At 39.3% G+C, this 19,670-nt stretch overlaps 1 protein-coding gene across 1 annotated transcript in view; it reads right to left on the bottom strand.

Moving 5' to 3' along the window:
• EPHA6 (EPH receptor A6) overlaps nt 1–18,689 on the bottom strand; it is an 848,112-nt gene extending 829,423 nt beyond the window's left edge. The window contains exon 1 of the mRNA XM_084875438.1: nt 18,244–18,689. Within this exon, the coding sequence (XP_084731564.1) occupies nt 18,244–18,640 (397 nt within the window). The 5' untranslated portion in view covers nt 18,641–18,689. The remainder of the gene's footprint in view (nt 1–18,243) is intronic.
• Nucleotides 18,690–19,670: the final 981 nt, after the last annotated feature.

Here is a 19,670-nt window from a genome sequence, read left to right on the forward strand (position 1 = left end):
ACATCCCTATAAATTCCATTAGTACAATAAGGGCAGTATATTATTCTTCTTACCTATCTTACAGATGTGGCATAGAAAAGACAAAGTAGTAGAATTAGATTGATATACACAATTGAAAAGCATTTTTTTTCTTAATTTTTTCCTAGTGTGTCAATCCTCCATCAACTGGAGACACGTTTTTATATGTGCATTAATGGGAGAGACTGCTGAGCATAAAACATGGTCAAAGTTTTCCTCGGTAAGCACAATGCTTTCCATTTATTTTTAACTTAAATTAGAACTGATTTTCCTAACACGTACAGGCTCAAACAGTTCTATTTTAAATACTTAATGCAATATGACCTGAAATATAGCAGAAAAGATAAAAATGTACTCATGTACTCACACTTGAACTTTATAGTTCTTTAAATCATAGCACTGAAATGAAATACTTATACTTATGTAAACAACTGCACACTAGGAAAAAAAACAAACACAAAACACTATTGAATTTATAGAGCAAATAGCATAGTGTTTCAGATTGTGTGTGTGTATGCTTGTGTGTGTAGACATATGGTAAGTATTAGGTCAGAGGGGAAGTAACTATGAAAAGGTATTTAGAGGTATAGGAATACCCAAGTAAGCTATTATTTTTTAAATTTTTTACAAAATTCAATAATGCATGCTTTATAAAATGTATTTCAAATATGTTCCATTTCCTGTGTATTACACAGGAAGGTCAGAAGCATTTCACATAGAACTTCAATCATAAATCAGAATGTTGTAAAGAAAAAGGGAACAGAAGCATATACTACCTCTATTTCCCCATGAGTTTGGAAGATAGCTCTTATTCTGCAGCTAGAGGCCTGACGCACAAAATTCGTGCGAGAGTAGACCTTCCTTCCCCCTGTTGCCAGCACCAGCTTCCCTCTGGCACCCTGAACCCAGGCCTCCCTCTGGCACCCTGAACCCAGGCCTCCCTCCGGCACCCTGAACCCAGGCCTCCCTCTGGCACCCTGAACCCAGGCCTCCCTCCGGCACCCTGAACCCAGGCCTCCCTCTGGCACCCTGAACCCAGGCCTCCCTCTGGCACCCTGAACCCAGGCCTCCCTCTGGCACCCTGAACCCAGGCCTCCCTCTGGCACCCTGAACCCAGGCCTCCCTCTGGCACCCTGAACCCAGGCCTCCCTCTGGCACCCTGAACCCAGGCCTCCCTCTGGCACCCTGAACCCAGGCCTCCCTCTGGCACCCTGAACCCAGGCCTCCCTCTGGCACCCTGAACCCAGGCCTCCCTCTGGCACCCTGAACCCAGGCCTCCCTCCGGCTGCTGGCAGGCACCCAGGACCTGGGCTTCCTAAGCAGACCACGCTTCGTCTGGAAGGACGTCCAAAAGGAAAACCTGGTCTAATTAGCATATTATGCTTTTATTATTACAGATGTACTGACATACTCAATTGTCAGAAGAAGAATGCACATTAATTGTTGAATAGCAAAATTGTTAAAAATTTTCAGTATTTTCCAATAACAGGAGAGCAAGCAAATGACAAATCCTCTTTTTCTCTGAGTACCTCTATAGAACACAGATTCCTAATTCAGCTATTTTTGTACCATTTCATAGGGAAGGGAGCATCATACAGTGCTTGAAAGCAGATTACTGACAGGAAATAAACTGCCTGAACTAAAAATAGGTGATTGTATTTAATTGTATTACTTCTGTATTCTTTGGATTTATTTTTCCCCTTTATAAGTTTGTCAAAATTGATAACAATAGTCCAATAAAAAATTTGTAAAACTTAACCAAAAGTATTCTTGATGAACAGATTACACATATTAGTCTAAGATAAAGTGGTCTGCATGCAATAATGTGCTTTCTCTTACAACCATTAAGAAGTTGGGCTGGGATAGTGTCCAACCCCCAAAATACTACCGATAAATATAACCTGAGTCTAAAGCTTTGTTTATGACATGAGGTAGGGATCTATTTCCTGACCCTGGTGACTCCAACCAATCTGTAGGGTCATTACTTTAAAAAATTTCTCCAAATATGGAAATGTTATCATTCAAAATATACTCTTGCTAGAGATTCATCTGCTAGGGATAGCACATGATCAAAATTATTCCTCTGGTTGGTAAAAATCAAGGAAACTGTAAAGTCAGCTCTTGGGTAGATACTGGACAGCAAATAGAGTCAAGGACTGGAGGCTGTCACTGCAAAATGTGTTGGAAAGGTCAGTATGACAGAGCTACAGAGGTATTGGGGCATGAGTCAGTTTTTATCATTCACGCAAAAAGTAGGAATATTATCATGTTAGGTAGATCCATGCTACCTCCTCTGAAGATTGGGAACTCATTTTAGGATCAGATGATAACAGAATTTTTGACCCAGTTGCTGTTCTGAATGACCTGTAACACTAAGAGAGAAGTCTCTGTAGAACCCCACTTACATGATAACTAAAATGCTTTCTTCGGGGATTTTTTTTTTTTTTTTTTTTTTTTTTTTGTGTGTGTGTGTGTGTGTGTGTGTGTGTGTGTGTGTGTAGGGAGGGGGTGGCCTAACTGGTTTTATTTCTTCAGAGAATGTTTACTCCTGTTGTCTATTTTTTATTCTTCTCGAGTAGAACAGACTTTGGTAAATTTAACATTTTAGTTGAAAAATCAACTCAAACTTGAACAGTCACCATCATTTCTAAACTGTCCTCTTGGCTACTATAAAATAATCCCAGAATCTCCATCAGACTCCTTCCTCTTACAAGCTCGTTCTAGCATCTCACTCATGTTCTCAGTAGCAAAACAAATTGTTCTACTCTCTTATAACAGAGACATTTGGGTCTCCTGTTGATGCCACATGCATGCCCTCATTCAAGAAACTTTTCCAAATAAAGGACGTTATCTTTCTATAAAGATTTTTTTATTTGGGAGCATTTACTTTGATTCCAATTCTTCAGTTTTAATAATGAGATTGAGGTGAAAATCCCAATATATAAAACTTGGCCCGTCTATATCAATCCATTCCCCTTGAATTTAAATTTATGAATGTGGAATTAATGGATTCAAGTATATGAGTATTTTTCAACATTCTGCTTAATTGCTTTTTAGAATATTTTACATCTTAAAAAGAAATATTTGTTGTCATAGTGTCCTCTGAGGCATTTTATATTAATGGAAAGCCATAACGTATCTAGAGAATAGTTAACTAGGATGTGGAAAGATTCTCTACACACACACACACACACACACACACACACGCACGGGCACACACACACACACACACACACAAAGAACATAAACTGGGGAAAAGATCAAGAGACATAATTTCATAAAACTGTAAACTCCTCTAAAAATATTGTGTTGAGAAATGAGAGCTGAAGAAGGATTCTTCCTTTTTCTCAACTAGAGATTCAGCCTTACTTCTTACTCAAATTCTTAACCCTCTTTCAACTGCTTTCTAGCTTTTTCTACTCAAGTTTTTCAGAACCAGACAATATTATAAGGTTGTGTGGGTTGTGTGTGTGTGTGCAAGGATTTAATATACAGTCACACCTGCAGTAAAGCTACATACATGTACCTGCTTTTGTGTGGGCTCCTTTCCAAACAGTAAACATTCCTATGCTTGAGCCTTCTCCCCTTCTCTTCCACCTATACCTGGGTAGGGATCAATATATATGACCAATAAATATACTATTGTTTACATAATTTAGTTAAGGAATTGGGAGGATATTAATTTAAATTGGAAGATTTAACCCCACTTCAGAATAAGTACCATTCACTGGAATTCCACAACTGACCTTCTGGCAAGGAGTTTATCTTGATATAATATTATTAGAGTTACTGGGGACATTTTATTTCCTAACTACCTATTCATCCATGTATGCATGAGTCTTCAGAAGTAAACCTCAAGAGGGAGAAAAAATGATAAGTGCAAAACTTTGGAGGCTGAACATGATACCTAAGCAGTAATACACATATAAAAAGACAACTTGGGAAAATACTTGAGATTAACATGACATATGTAAGCAGTATATAAAGAACTGAGTTATTAAAAAAAAAAAGCAAAAATAATATCTTTCTAATTTAAGAATAGCTAAAGGATATAAATTAAAAATATTCAATTCATAAGAAATGTTCCCTACTTTTGCAATGGAATAGAAATAAGGGTAAACATTATTATCAGAATTTGAAAGCAACTGCATTGAACTAGATACTCTTAGACTCAGACAATAAATATATTTATCAGTGACAAATGTTAGGGGGATAATTAGTGTTTTTTCCCCCATTCAGTTTTATAGGTACTATCTAAGCTTCCTAAATCTAGTGCCACATCAGAAGCAAAACTTCCAACCAACTAGTGGTGCACTTGCAGAATAGGATCCATAGCATAATAAGTGTCATGTGTCTGTGTGGGGTATATATAAAATCATAAGCTTTTACAATTCAAATATCAAACCTCAAAAAAAAATCATCCATCTGGCAACAACAGATTCTGACAGCCTAGGCAAATTATCTGCTATGGAAGAAAATACTTTAAAGACATTTATATATTATAGTCTGGCATAGAATTAAAACAATTTTTATGACAGCAATAAACAACCATATTCTAGGTATTATATAATGATTTTAAAAGAAAGATATTAATACTCATAATAGATAGTATATATTTTTCATAAATTAGAAATAATGCTTGTACTAGGATGTTATAATAATAATAATAATGACAACAACAACAATAACAAACCTAGATGCAGGTAAAGAGATAAGCAATCCATTAGGTTTACTGGCAGTTCTACTTTTTTTTTTTTTTTCAGTTAATCAATCATTTAAAGTACAGTTTATCAAAATATCTGTAATTATTTCAATTATTTTTACATACAGTTTTATATTGCAAGAAGGATGAGGACCATAAAATGGTGGATTTGAAAATAAGAATATTAGTATATTTTAGAAACTAAATTGATAGTTTTCAGTGCTTTGTGACATACTTAAGGTACAAATTTAAATGTCCAACAGCTAATCATGGATAATCTGCTATTAATTTTGTGTTTAAAAATATAAATTTCTCTCTCTGTGCTTCTACAAGAACAGTTCTCAAACATAAAATACAAAAGATTATGTAATCTGATTTCAACGTTCAGAAACAATTTTAAGGGAAAAAAAGTCACTTAGCTTTAACAAGCATATTAAATCTTTAGAATACTAAACTTTAAAATAAATTATTAAATCTTAATTTTGATTTGCTGGGTAAAGGAGCTCCTGAATAACCTAAAACACAATGCAGATAGATAGATAGATAGATAGATAGATAGATATAGATATAGATATAGATATGTGTATATACATGTACATATATATATATATATATATATATATGTGTGTGTGTGTGTGTGTGTGTGTATGTGTGTGTGTGTGTGTATGTGTGTATCTATTTCTGGCTATAAAATAGTGAATATTTTAAAGGCCCATATACATGTAATTTTTTAAAACAAACTACCAAACTGTTATTTTAATAACCTGGGTGAGCTATAGATTTTCTAACCTATAAAATGAAGTTATTATACAATAACACTCTAAAATAGTAAGTCATACAATATGTACATTTTTCCATAATATAGTATCATGAAAATAACAGTAAAATTGAAGCACCTTAATTTTTAAAAATATATATTTTATTGATTTTCCACAGAGAGGAAGGGAGAGAGATTGATGAGAGAGAAACATTAACCAGCTGCCTCCTGCATACCCCCCACCGGGGATGTGCCCGCAACTAATGTACATGCCCTTGACCGGAATCGAACCTGGGACCTTTCAGTCCGCAGACAGACGCTCTATCCACTGAGCAAAATCGGTTTTGGCTGGAGCACCTTAATTTTTACTTTAAACCATACTAAGAAATGTGCTATACCAGTAACATACACTTCTGAAATTGTGTGTTTCTTTTTTCTGATTAAAAATTGAGATTTCTTTATGATCACTCCCTCATTAAATTGAGCATATAACATAGCCAAGGTAACAGTGAACTTCCCTCATTAAGTGTTCTAGTATTCTAAAGTTTTCCTGGCTATTACTCTCTTTCATGTGTGTGTGTGTGTGCGCGCGCGCGCATGCGTGCACACACGTGTGCACAAGCACAAGCACAGTTTTTATCTCTTTCAGGCATTATACTAATTGCTAACAAGTGGACCAAAGTACTGGTTTTGATTTTAGAAACTGAAAAAACTCATGATTTTATTCAGTGCTCTCTACTAGTCTGCTTAGCTGTTTTTTTGTCAGACTGAATGGCAACTACTAATTGTCACTTGCATTCACAAGATAAATATCTGAGTATCCTCTAAATCTTGTGGGTGAGAAGAAGAAAATTTCAGTATTTTCTTTGTAAAAATTTTTGAGCTAAGATCTCATCAGTAACACTCTATATCTGCAGAGATTATGGGATCTATATATAGCCATATATAACAAGAGAGGCTCCTTCACCAAATAGACTAATTTTTAAAATAGTACCATAATACAGCTTTATTTTTCCCTATCCTTATTTTTCTTTCATTTTGGTATGTATATAGCCATTTCATTATATTTTAAAATAAACTTCAGTTGTCTGAGAGAACAATTTTTAAATAACTTATTTATTGTCCTACATTCACTAATTACACATTTAATTTCTTTATCTTTAGCAATATTATATATCATCTTATAGAAACATAAGAAAAATGTAAACATAAAAAAACACTGAAATAAAAATTAAGGTGATATTAAGATATAATTTAACTCAAATTTGGGGGTAAACATTTCAATTAGTATTAAATAATTATTACTTAGAATACAGACTAATGTAGTGCCTTCTTATTTTCTAGTACACATAATATCCCTCTTTATTAACTTGTGTCAAATATACCTTTTATAATCAATACTAGTGGCCTGGTGCATGAAATTTGTGCACGTGGGGCAGGGGGGGGGGGGGGTGTGTGTGTGTGTGTGTGTGTTCCTCAGCCCAGCCTGCACCCTCTCCAATCTGGGACCCCTTGAAGGATGTCCTACTGCCAGTTTACAGGGATTGGGCCTAAACCAGCAGTCAGATATCCCTCTTACAATCTGGGAGTGCTGGCTCCAGCTGCTCTCCCTGTCTGCTTGCCTGCCTGATTGCCGCTAACCACTCTACCTTCTGGCCTGCTTGTCCCCAAATGCCCCTCTGCCAGCCTGATCACCCCCAGCTGTCCCTCCCCACCCCCCGCACTGGCCTGCTTGTCCCCACCTTGCCTCCCCACTGGCCTGCTCACCCCAACTGGTCCCCACTGCTGGTCTGCTTGTCCCCACCAGCCTGACACCCACAACTGCCATCCTCCCATCCTGGCCTGATCACCACCCCTTCCCCCCCCCCCCACTTTCCCCCCTCCCCCCTGCCTGGTGACCCAAGCTGCCAGACCCTCCTTTTTTTCTTATTTTCAGCACCTCCAGGGCTGGCTGGAAGCAAGTATCTATGATTTATTTATCTTCTATAATTGAAACTTTGTAGCTTGAGTGGAGGCCAGTGCTGGCCAGGGCGGGCAGGAAGCTTGGCTTCCTCCACCACTGGGGCAATCCAAACCTCCTGCTTGCTCCAGCTCTGTGGCTCCTGACATCTTGGTTGGGTTAATTTGCATACTGGCTCCTGAATGGCTGGTGGGCATGGCTTGTGGGTGTAGTGGAGGTACAGTCAATTTGCATGTTTTTCTTTCATTAGTGTAGATATTATAGATAGGCAAATTTTCTTACATTCATTTTTTTTTTTTTTAATTCTGGGTGTTTCTCTTTATCCTGGATATTGTATTCTTTGTACTACCTAATAACATGCTTTTCCTTGCAATGCTCTTGTATCATAAAAATATAAGTATCATAATATAGTACAGTGAACCTGAAAGAATAATCACTCTACTGCTATTAGTAAATTAATTAAATACATGAATAAATTATGTATATAAACATTTACATATATTGCTTATTTCCTATCAGTTCCAAATAGCTATAGAGATACTTAAAATTATAAGAGCAAATGAAATAACTGATTAGCGATTTCTATTTCCTAAACATGGAGTTTCTAAGGAGATATTATTTTGTACCTCCTATGATCAAAAGGTAAGCATGAAAACAGACACTCAGACCAATGAAATAGAAATGAGAGCCCAGAAATAAAACCACACAGATATGGGCAAATAATTTTTGACAAGGAAGCCAAAAACATCCAGTGGAGAAAAGAAAGTCTCTTCAATAAATGGTGCTGGGACATTGGAAAGCCACATGCAAAATAATGAAACTACAATAAATTAGATAGAAGAAAACATAGGTACTATAAACGTATGAACCATGGTATTAGAGATTTTATGAATCTGGCCCTAAAGGAAAAGGAAGTAAAGGTAAAAATAAATGAATGGGACTATATCAAACTAAAAAGCTTCTGCACAGCAAAAGAAACTGACAAAGTAACAAACAAACAATTGAATGGGAGAAGATATTTGCAAACAAGAGCTCCAACAGCAGGTTAATATAAAAAACATATAAAGAACTCACGCAACTCAACACCAAACAATCCAATTAAAAAACGGGCAGAGGACCTTAACAGATACTTCTCCCAAGAAGATATATGAATCACCAACAGATATATAAAAAATGCTCAACTTCACTAGCAATTAAGGAAATGCAAATCAAATCTATAAGGATATACCACATCATACCTGTTAGAATGGCTATTACCAACATGACAAGTAATAACATCTGTTGGAAAAGCTGAGACAAAAAAGAAACACTCTTCAATAAGGGGTGTTGGTGGGAACATAAACTGGTAGAGCCACGATGGAAAACAGTATGAAAGTTCCTCATAAAATTCAGAATGGAATTACCGCCAAAACCAGTTTGGCTCAGTGGATAGAGCGTTGTCCTGCAGACTGAAAGGTCCCAGGTTCAATTCAGGTCAAGGGCATGTACCCTGGTTGCGGGCACATCCCCAGTAGGGGGTGTGCAAGAGGCAGTTGATAGATGTTTCTCTCTCATTGATGTTTCTAACTCTCTATCCCTCTCTCTTCCTTTCTGTAAGAAATCAATAAAATATATTAATTTTAAAAAAAAGAATAGAATTATCAACCCATCTTCCAGATATTTACACAAAAAATTTGAAAACATTTATTCACAGAGACGTATGTTCAACAAAGCATTATTCAGGGTGGCCAGGATATGGAACAACTGAAGCAACCTTTGATAGATGATTGGATAAAGAAGATACGGTACGTATCTACACTAATAAAAGAGTAAGATTAAAACTGATGGCAGTTTTGTGACACCCACCAGCCAATCAGGAGTGAGTATGCAAATTAACCCAACAAAGATAGCACGTTAATTTGCATATGCAGGTGCTGAGTGGCCGGGATCAGGGCAGTGTGCTTCTGTAGCACCGCCACTGCTCAGGGCCTCTGGGACCATGTGAAGGCGGAAAGGCAGCTCCGGCCAGAGCAAAGGCAGTGTGGGCAAGCCAGGGGAACGAAGGCCCGTTCTTGTATGAATCTTCCTGCATCAGGCCTCTAGTATCCGATAGAATACTCCTCAATCATAAGAAAAGATGAAATACTGACATTTGTAACAACATGGGTGAACCTTGAGAGTATCATACTAAGCAAAGTAAGACTAAAAATCTAACAACCATACTATTTTACTCATATGTGGGATATAAAGCTGAAAGAAACAAATGAACAAACACGACAAACAAAAACTCATAGACACAGACAGCAGTGTTGTGGTTACCAGACGGAAGGGGTAGGGGTGCAATAAAGTATAAAGGGGTCAAATACATGGTGATGAAAATTGGTTTGACTTCTGATGGTGGGCACACAATGCAATATACAGGTCATTTATCAGAGAAATGTACACTTTAAACCTATGTAATCCTTTCAACCAATGTCGCCCCGATAAATTTAAAGGGAAAAAATAACTCTAGAAAAAAGTAAGTATGACTTTTACATCTGAAGTTCTGAGACAATATACGAGAAAAAGCAATGAGTTTTCAATCATATCCACCCAGTGGAGGTCATGAAACGGGCCAATGACCAGAGAATTCAACAGTATCCTAGGAAAGTAGCTGAAGGTATTTTTCAGGACAGGCACTGAAAATTCTCACTCCAACGCTCAATTAAAATGTACGTTTGCCAGTATTTTAAACTGGAAACTTGCACTTTAATCACTAATTTTAATGATTAACACACATTAAATAAACCAGAATAAGACAATCTAATATTCTTTAAACAAAGGCTCACTTCACATGTCAGTCCACAGATTGCCATTACATATGTGAAACATTGATTTTCTACACATGAATGTTTTTAAAATGCATATTTACGCTTTACAGTCACGTAATTAAATGGAATGTATAATCATCTATAGAACTAACATTAGAAAATTCAATTTTATAAATAAAACACAAAAAGATTGACAATGTTTCTTTACTCCTTTCTCCTACATAATCTAACTTATTATACAGTTGCTTGTCCTATAAAAAGTCAAGTAATTAAAGAGTAAACATCAGTCACTCAGTCACTCAAAGATATAGAACATCAACAGAGCAGGTTGGGTTTCTAAAGAACAGAGATCATGTGATAATTATCACTACAGTTTAAGAACCTAGCAAACACAAGGAAGATGCTTAATATGGAATTACTAGAGGCCTGGTGCATGGAAGTCGTGCACTGGAGGGTCCCTCAACCTGCCCTGCACCCTCTCGTGGTCCAGGATCCCTCAGGGAATGTCCACCTGCCGGCTTACGCCCAATCCCCAGAGCCTAAGCCAGCAGACAGACACCCTTCTTGCAGTCCAGGACCCCTCATTCCTTACTGCCCACATGCAGTGCAGGTGGGAGAGGCTCGCCAGCCATGAGCCTGGCTTCTGGTTGAGCAGCGCTCCCCCTGTGGAAGCACACTGACCACCAGGTGGCAGCTCTAGCATTGAGCATCTGGCCCCTGGTGGTCAGTGTGCATCATAGCAACCAGTCATTCTGCAAGTCATTCCATTGTTCAGTCAATTTGCATATTAGGATTTTATTATATAGGATTGAGGGACTTACTTTAATTGAGATAAAATATCCTATATAATAAAAGCTTAATATGCTAAGTGTCCCATTGTCCAGTCAGCTGTTCAACTAATCAAAGTATAATATGCTAATGATATTCTAAGGCCACTCAACCACTCAGTATGATGTACACTGACCATCAGGGTGCAATCAACTGGTCAACCAGTCGCTATGATGTGTACTGAACACCAGGAAGCAGATGCTCTAACTAGTAGGTTAGCTTGTTGCTGGGGTCCAGCCAATTGGGACTGAACGAGACAGGCCAGACATGCCCTGGAGCCCTCCTGCTATCCGTCCCTGGCTGGCCAACCTCCTGTGGCCCCTCCCCAGCCCCAATTATACACCGGTGGGGTCCCTCGGCCTGGCCTGTGGTCTCTCCCAATCTGGGACCCCTTGAGGGATGTCAAAGAGCCAGTTTTGTCCCAATTCCACAGGCCAGGCCAAGGGACCCACTGGTGCACGAATTCGTACACTGAGCCTCTAGTAATGAAATAATAGATATTAATTTCAAATAAATGGTACATAAATACTTTAATATTATAAGGGTTGATCACCAGTACTGTTACATATTATCATATTTAACAAATGTGTTAAGTTTTTCTCATTGATTCTGGAAGGAGCTTAGAAACTCTTCACTAGATCCTATATTTTGGGAAGGAAAGTTCTCCTTGAACCCTTACATATAGTTAGTATTCTTTTTATAAAATAGTAGGCCTTCAATAAATACTGTTGAAAGAATAAATAGTTTCATTCAGTTTTGGGATATTTATTATTGAAAACTAAAGCTGTATATAACATCACAAGTCATAATATTTATCAAAGGAAATAACTATAAAAGTATTTTCCAGAACTTTCTAAGCACTAAACTATAAGATTTTCTATGCTTGAATATATATTTAAGAATATTTGAAATGTTTAAGTGAAGCATCACCATAGTATGAATTTTCTAAATACACACTACTAAGTATATGACTGTTAAGTTAGGACTTCATGCTTCTATATATTTAATAATTGCATTCCTACAGTACCCAAAGTAATGGATAATTAACTTGTCAGGGAAATTTTTTTAAGTATATGAAATTTACTATTATTTAGTGAAAACCTAATGGTTTCTTCCATTTTCCTTGTTATTAAAACTGTAATATATACCATAATCTCATTTCTGGGTCTCTTACATGCTTTCTGAACCTTAATTTGTTTCTTTTCATTGAAACAAATGCAGAGAGAAAAGATTAATGGAAACTATCTAAAAACACCTATTTATATATCGCATTAGCTATATTTATTTGTTTTAGTAACACTAATCTGATCATAATAGAAATGAATAAACCTGGTGCATGAGGCAAACTTCCAAATATTGCTCTTTGTTAGCTAAAACTAGACTCTGTTTGATTATTATATTGCTTTGTGAAAATGTCTCCACCCACCTGTGCTGTTAATACATATGGAAAGTTACCAAGTCAGAAATGCACTAACAAATTGCATTTTAATCTAATGAGTGTACATTATGTACAACAGTCTGAAATAGCAAAACTGTACTATGAAGATTATATTTTAAATCATAGTCTGAACTGAATAAAGTGGGAAATGGAAAACTCATCCCATCCTTCCTATGGCCTCTGTATTACCAATAATTATATAGCAAGGTAATTTTTATGAGGAGCAATGGTAGATTTATTTTGGCCTCCTAAGAAAAATGACTTAAATGTTAAATATCTACATTTGTTTCTCTGTAAGGATAATATGGCTTCATAAATTATACCTCCAAAATATATTCCAAAGCCATCTTCTCTACATCTCCACGAATCAAGGCCAAACCACCATAACCTCTCTCCTGGACAATCTCAACAGACTCCTAATTCCGTTCTTACCATCGTCCAATCTCTTTTCTTACCAGCCATAATGCTCTTAAATTAAAATCGCTTAAAATATCTCAAAAGCCTCTCATTTTACCTAAAATAATATTAAAACACAACTCCATACCATGGCTTCTTTCCTTCTCAGTGGGATCTGGTTCCTAACTATCTTTCACAACGGATATGTTACAGTCTTCCTTGTTCAGCAAGCTCCAGTCACACTGGACTGGAGTCCTTCAAATGTATCAAGCTCAATTCCCTTCAAGGTCACTATCCAGACAGTTCCCTCTACCCGGATGGAATACACTTCTTCCCACTCTGTACAATTAGCTCTTTCTCTTCCCTAAGAATGTGACTTAAATGTCACTTCTCCAGAGAGGTCTTTCCAACCATCACATTTGAAATATCAGGCCTCTCCTATTATTCTCTAATTCAAAGCTGTTGTTGTTTCCTCCACAGAATATCTAAGAACTTTTTTCATTTTATTTTACCTTTTTTTTTTTTATCAGTCTTCCTTAGTAGAAATAATGAGGGAATAGACAATGTTTGTGTTGCTTATTCTTTTTCCTCCATCATCCAGATATTAAATTCTAGAAAACAATACTTAATAAGGCAAATGCAGAAGTAATATATAATTCCTCTTTTTAAAGAAATAACGTTGGTTTAATGAAATTGCAATTTGATCAGAATCCTGATATATTGCATGTTGCACACGTTAAATAATACAATTTTTATTAAAGAAAATACTGTAGATGTATAAACATCTGTGTAAAATGACAATGCACACTGTATAAGGTCAGTCTATTTTGATTACTTAACTGTATGTATTGATCTCCACTGTATTTATACTCTCAAAAAATGTTGAGACAAGAACACAATGAAAAACATCTATTACTGTAGGGGTCATGAAACCGTATCTATTCTTTGGACAAACGGAGTATATAGTTAGAAGCACTCAGTGTGTGAAGAGAGAAAGAATAAGAACTTGACTGAGATATGATGCCTGTGTTAGGGAAAGAGGATTGGTGGAAGGAAATACAAGAAATCTATGATGCCTTTTGTACTTAAGTAGTTTATACTTGCAATGATTATTGAAAAAATAAACATTTCCACTCTAATGTTTTTCTTAATGTTTAACTTTTTAACATGAAAGTAACATAAAATTCTTTATAGATTAAGTTTGAAAATATAAAAACAGTAAAATATGTAATTTAAACATTAATTTTGTCTTGTACTATTAGATATACATTTTTCCTCCTAGGAAAATCCAAATAAATATGTTGTGCTGATATTACTTCTAGTTTGAAGAAGAAATCCTTAAAGAACATTGTATAATCTTTTTGCAAGAAAAAGATTTTAGATATAGTCTTATCCCCAACCCAGAGAAAACAACACTTAGCTGATCAATGCATATTAATGACATTTTCTACTTCAATTACTAATCATAACAACTAATTACACAATTACTTATTTCAATTTGTAAATGTATAACAAAATTACATTCCAAGTTGTTTTTAACCACATGAAGGCATGTGATTAAAATCTCCTGTACCTTTATAGCTATGAAGTTTATTCTTGTAAATGAATTTTTTCTAAGTGAAATTCATTTAGTAATATTCTTTGTAAATCATGTAGTTTTTCCTACTTACCACATTTTTAATGTTTTCAGTAAAGGTCACTGTTGAACTTTCTAAAAAAATTTCAACTCCTTCCTTTCTATTACTATAAGAACAATATTTAGTTTTATACTTTGTGAACAATACTTATGGCAGTTAACTAATTTTAGGCTACAAATTTTAATTAAGCAGGTATTTTTCTGCTTAGGTATTTTCACCGGTATTTACATACAACTTAGTGAATTTTACATTCAATACATCCAAAGTAATAAATTCAATGAAACTAACAAATCAGACTACGGTTTTGCTTGTTTCATTTATCACTTAATCCCTTGAAGAAAAAAAAAGATAAATTCACACAATCTTGGTAGTAAAATAAGTTCACTAGATTCTTCTATCCCAACCATATTTTGTTTAATGAATTACTTGAGTATGTGATTGATCATGAGCCACACCCTGCAAGATGCATCAACTCTTTCAGGCTATACAGTACTATTTGCTCAAGTAACCTTTGAATAAATGGACCCCTGGTGGCTACTAAGCACTGTAATTGATATACATGGTTACTTACCTATGAAACAAAACTGTATTTTGTACTCACCTAAGCGTCAGTACAGAGATAAAAGTTTATATATATTGAGAAGACAAACTATGTTATTTTAAAATAAAATTTCCAATTTATTTCCTAATAAATACTGAGGTCTTAAATACTAAGGGAAATTATTAGAGTAGGAGAAATGTGAACACAAATCATGTTTTCACTTACTACTAAACAGATGAGTGATCTAGGAAGCAACTCTACTTTCTGATCAATTCAAGGAGGTTGGGTAATATGAAGACAGAGTCAAATTGATTTATTTCGTCTTTACAGTGCACAGCTTCACAGCCAGTTAAAGACAGAGAGAAGATTGCTTCCTGTAGTCAAGTTACTCTTAGCACCATGTTAAGCACCACGTTAAAAATGAGGTAGTTCGCTTTTTTGTCATTATCATTATTTTACCAAGTCTAAGTATGGAAAACTAGGAGGAGGGAAAGAAGGTGAATCCATTCATTTTAATCATGAAGAATTTTATATAATTTGGCAAAAATAGATACTAAAAAATTTAACATCCTTAAGTAGAAGACAAGTAACATAAAAATAAAAATTTACCCTTCATAAAGTAACAAATTTTTTTTAAATAAAACATGAATTCCATTAGCTCCTAAGATGAAAAGTTACTAGGAAAGTGAACACATTTTCTTGAAATTACTATTAATCGTATTACTTATATTTATTAGGTATATTAGATATCTAATTTATATTTCACATTAAATATTTCTATATTTTATACTTATTCTGCAATGCCCCATGTTTTCAAAGTTCAAAAATTGGTGTTTTACTTTGATTTGTTATCTATGAAACTACAAATTTAAAAGATATGCCCAAAATGTCCACAAAAAATAAAATTTTGAAGTTTTATTAACTATTAGTGTGATCACTTCAGTATTTGAAAGTTATTTAAAGATATTATAAAGCATAATTTCTAATCATTGTGACTTAGGCTGTAAAAAGCATTTTATAAGCAACCATTTATGTCTGATGAAAAAATCTGAGCCCACTTTCTCTTGAGTCTTCTTCTGAAGAATTCTAAATTTTACCCAACTTGGCCTTAAGGCACTATTTTACCCAAATGTAACCTTATGCAAAGCCTGTGTTTTTAGCATATGAACAGAAATTCAAATTAAGAGTTTTACTAAACTATCTGTATTGATCCTATTTGATAGGTAAACTGAGTAATATTCATTCACTATTATTGTTAAGCTAATTGATTAAAAAAACCATAAATTATACATATTTGGTAAGTACTGCAGGTTAAAAGTATGTGAAAGTCATCAAAATAGATTTAAAAAATTACTGCAAGAGGTTACCAAGTAACATTCTTCTATGCCCTTAACATGAATATCTGAAAGGTTATACTTTAATACTTAACATATTTTGGTAGAATGGCACATTAGTCATTTGTAGATTCAGAATATGTTTTATTTTGTATCCTTGAGGCTTAGGGTGGTCACTGATGTTTCTTAGGCACTTAATGAATAGATACATGTTGACTGAGTGAAACTACTGCATGGAGATAACTTTTAAACACTTCTAATAAACTTGACTCTCAAAGTATACATCTCTTTTAGTAGCCCTAGATACTAACAAAGAGCATAATATTTAAAAATTATTTTTCTCTCCTTAAAAATGTAAAAAGACCAAGTAAATAATTATGTTATTTTTAACAATCTATTTTCACACGGGTTGATTCAGTTAACTACCCCTTTGATATATAATGCCAATGGCCCTTAAAAACAATGGAGAGATGTATATGAAGAATAGGAGAATATGGAACTATGGGGGGCACTTATGTGATATTTCAAAGACATGACGGTGGTGTATGCTTCCCAAATTTATGCATGCACTTGGGATTGCAATCTGGCAGGGGGAAAAAACACGAAACAAAACACACACATTGCACAAATAGAAATGTTTAGGAAAACATGCCAAAAATACAAATAGTATAAATGAAAACAATTGAATATTGATTCTGAACACTCTTAAATAGAAGTAAATGGTCATATATGTTTATGGCAAAAAGAAAGCTGTGTTATTTTACTTGCCTTCTCTCTGAACCTTCTCACCCTCACAAAAATGTGCACACTCTTATGCCATCTGACCTCCATTCTCATATCTGCAAATTATTCCAAGGCCTTATATGTTAAATAATAACTATAATTGAAATTTTATAGTGAAGTCTTTAGACAAGTGTGACATAACAGGTGACATACTGGTGGTCATCACATTGCCAATGAGAGCATCCAGCCAGGTGCAAGCTGGAAAACTTTTATGGATGTTCGCTGCTTAGCCTAAGAGGGTTTACACTACGCAGGTGATATTTTTATGGATTTTTTAAAATCAGAGCAAATCCAAGATACGTTTCCTAAAAACAGACTGAACAGAAGAAACAATTCAAAAATTCTAATTGCCTTTCATTCTGTAAACCTGACTTTCACTTTTCACACACTATCCAACTCTTTATTTTCACCCCTTTACCTACTAAAACAGCCTTCCTCAAAAAAAAAAAAAAAAATCTACCAGAGACTGGTTTTAGAAATAGGATATTCACAACTTGGATAGTCACCCTTAAATGCTTATCTCCCTCTACCCGCTTTGCACACAAGAAAAAAAGGAAACCACAAACACGCGGACCTAGGAATGATTTCAAGCAAGCCCACTGCCCTCGGTCTGGACGGGACATGGGGCCGGCTGCGGAGGGGCCAGGGCAGCAGTGACGGGGCAAAGGCAAGGAAGTACCTGGTCCTCAGGCAGAGGAAAGCAGTCTGCTTCCCTGAAGGCATGTGAGACCCTGCACTTGGCCCAGCTCGGAGCGGCGGCCGCCAGGAGCCCCCACGAAGCGCGTGCCGGGCAGACCTGCCTCCCGCGGAGCGGTCCCCGCCGGCCGCGGCTCTCAGCGGCAGCCCAGGCTCGCGCACCCCTTTAAAGACATGTGCAAGAACTAGGGACCCAAGTCCGGCAGGTCGCGTCCCAGGCCATGAGGAAGCATCCTGGACCACTCCGGGAGCCAGCCCGGAGAAACTACACCGGGATGAAGTTACCTGCGGGAGGCGGCCCGTGCCCTGGCCCTGGGAGCACCCACCTCCCGGCCCCTCCCGCTCCTCCGCCCCAGCCCCTTACCTTGGTTGCTGGAGACGTGGCTGCAGTCTCCCGGCCACACGGTCAGCAGAGGCAAGAAGAAGCCTAATTGCAGGAGAAATTCTGGGACTTCGCAGCCCCCCATGGCTCTCCGGGGCGCTCCTCTCCTCCTGCCCCTAACAGAGTGGCGGCGGCGGCGGCCGCGCAGCCAGGTGCTTCGGGCAGGGCAAGGGACCCGGCCCGCGTCTTCCTCCTCCTCCTCCTCTTCCTCCTCCACCCTGCCCGCAGGGGGTGTCCCGGGACGGCCCTCGCGCGAGGCCCCGCGGGCAGGGCGCGAAGGTCCAGGCTGCCCGGGCGCGGGCGCCGCTCCGGGGGCGGAGGACGCTGCCCGCGGCGCCCGGGAGCTGCGGGCGGCGGCTGCGGGCGGGCGGAGGCGCATCCACCGCCGCGTCCCGCGCGCGAGGGCTGCCGCCGGGCCGGGAGGGCGCGCGCAGGAGCCGCCGGGCTGTGGTTTGGGGAGGGGCGCGGGGGGCGGGGAGGGCGCCGCGGGGCGGGGACGGGGCGGGCCGGCCAGGTGCGGCGCCCGAGCGTCTCCGGAGTCCAGCGGGCACTTGCGGAGCCCAAGGCGGGGGGCGGCGGGAACTTTGCTCCGGCCGGAGCGGGGCAGGGTCCGAGCCGGCTGCGACCCGCGCGCCTCAGCGCCTGGCTGGAGCGGCGGCGGCGGTTTCCAACTCGGCCGCCTCCGCGCTGCGCCGCGGCCCCCGCAGCCGCTCCCCCGGCGCCTCGGAGGCCGCCCTCAGTCCCCCAAGCACTTTGCTCCCCATGTCGCCGCGGCGGCGCCCAGCGTTTGAGGCGCGTCCGCCCCCGACACCGCCTCCCCGGACTTCACGTCTCCGCCGCGGGAGGGAGGCGCGGGGTCAGGCGCGCGGCCCGGCGGGGAGCCCGGGGGTGGCCGACCGGCCGGACCGCTCTCCTCCAAACTTGCCGCCCGAGCGAGCGCCCCCGCTCCGGGGCTCCGGGGCCGCCTCCGCCGCTGAGTCCGGGGACAGCCCGCAGGGAGCGCCGGCGGCGGGGAGGCAGGCGCGCCGGGCTGGACGTGGCCGGCTGCCCGGCCCGGCTTCACGGAGGTCTTCCCGCCGCCCGCGGTGGTGACTGCGCGCCGGAGGGCACGAGCTTAGGGGCTCCGCCGCGGGCGCTGGGGTCCGGGGTCCGGGGTGCGGGGTCCGGGGTGCGGGATCCGGGGCGCCCCGCTGCGTGGCAGCGTCGGATCGCGCTCGCTCGGAGCAGTCCGGCGCGGAGCGGCCACGGCCCCGGCGGCGCCCGGAGCGCGGAGAGCGCGGCGGCGGGACCGGCTGCTCCGGCGCCTGAGCCGCCCTCTCGCGGCCCCGCTCCCTCGCCGGGGATCGGCGGGGCCGGGCAGGAGCCGCCGCGCTGGCTCTTCCGTGGGCCCGCGCCGCGCTCGTGCCAGG

This window comes from Pipistrellus hanaki (genome assembly GCF_964339955.1).
Source record: "Pipistrellus hanaki genome assembly, chromosome: 2".
Classification (NCBI taxonomy): Eukaryota; Metazoa; Chordata; class Mammalia; order Chiroptera; family Vespertilionidae; genus Pipistrellus; species Pipistrellus hanaki.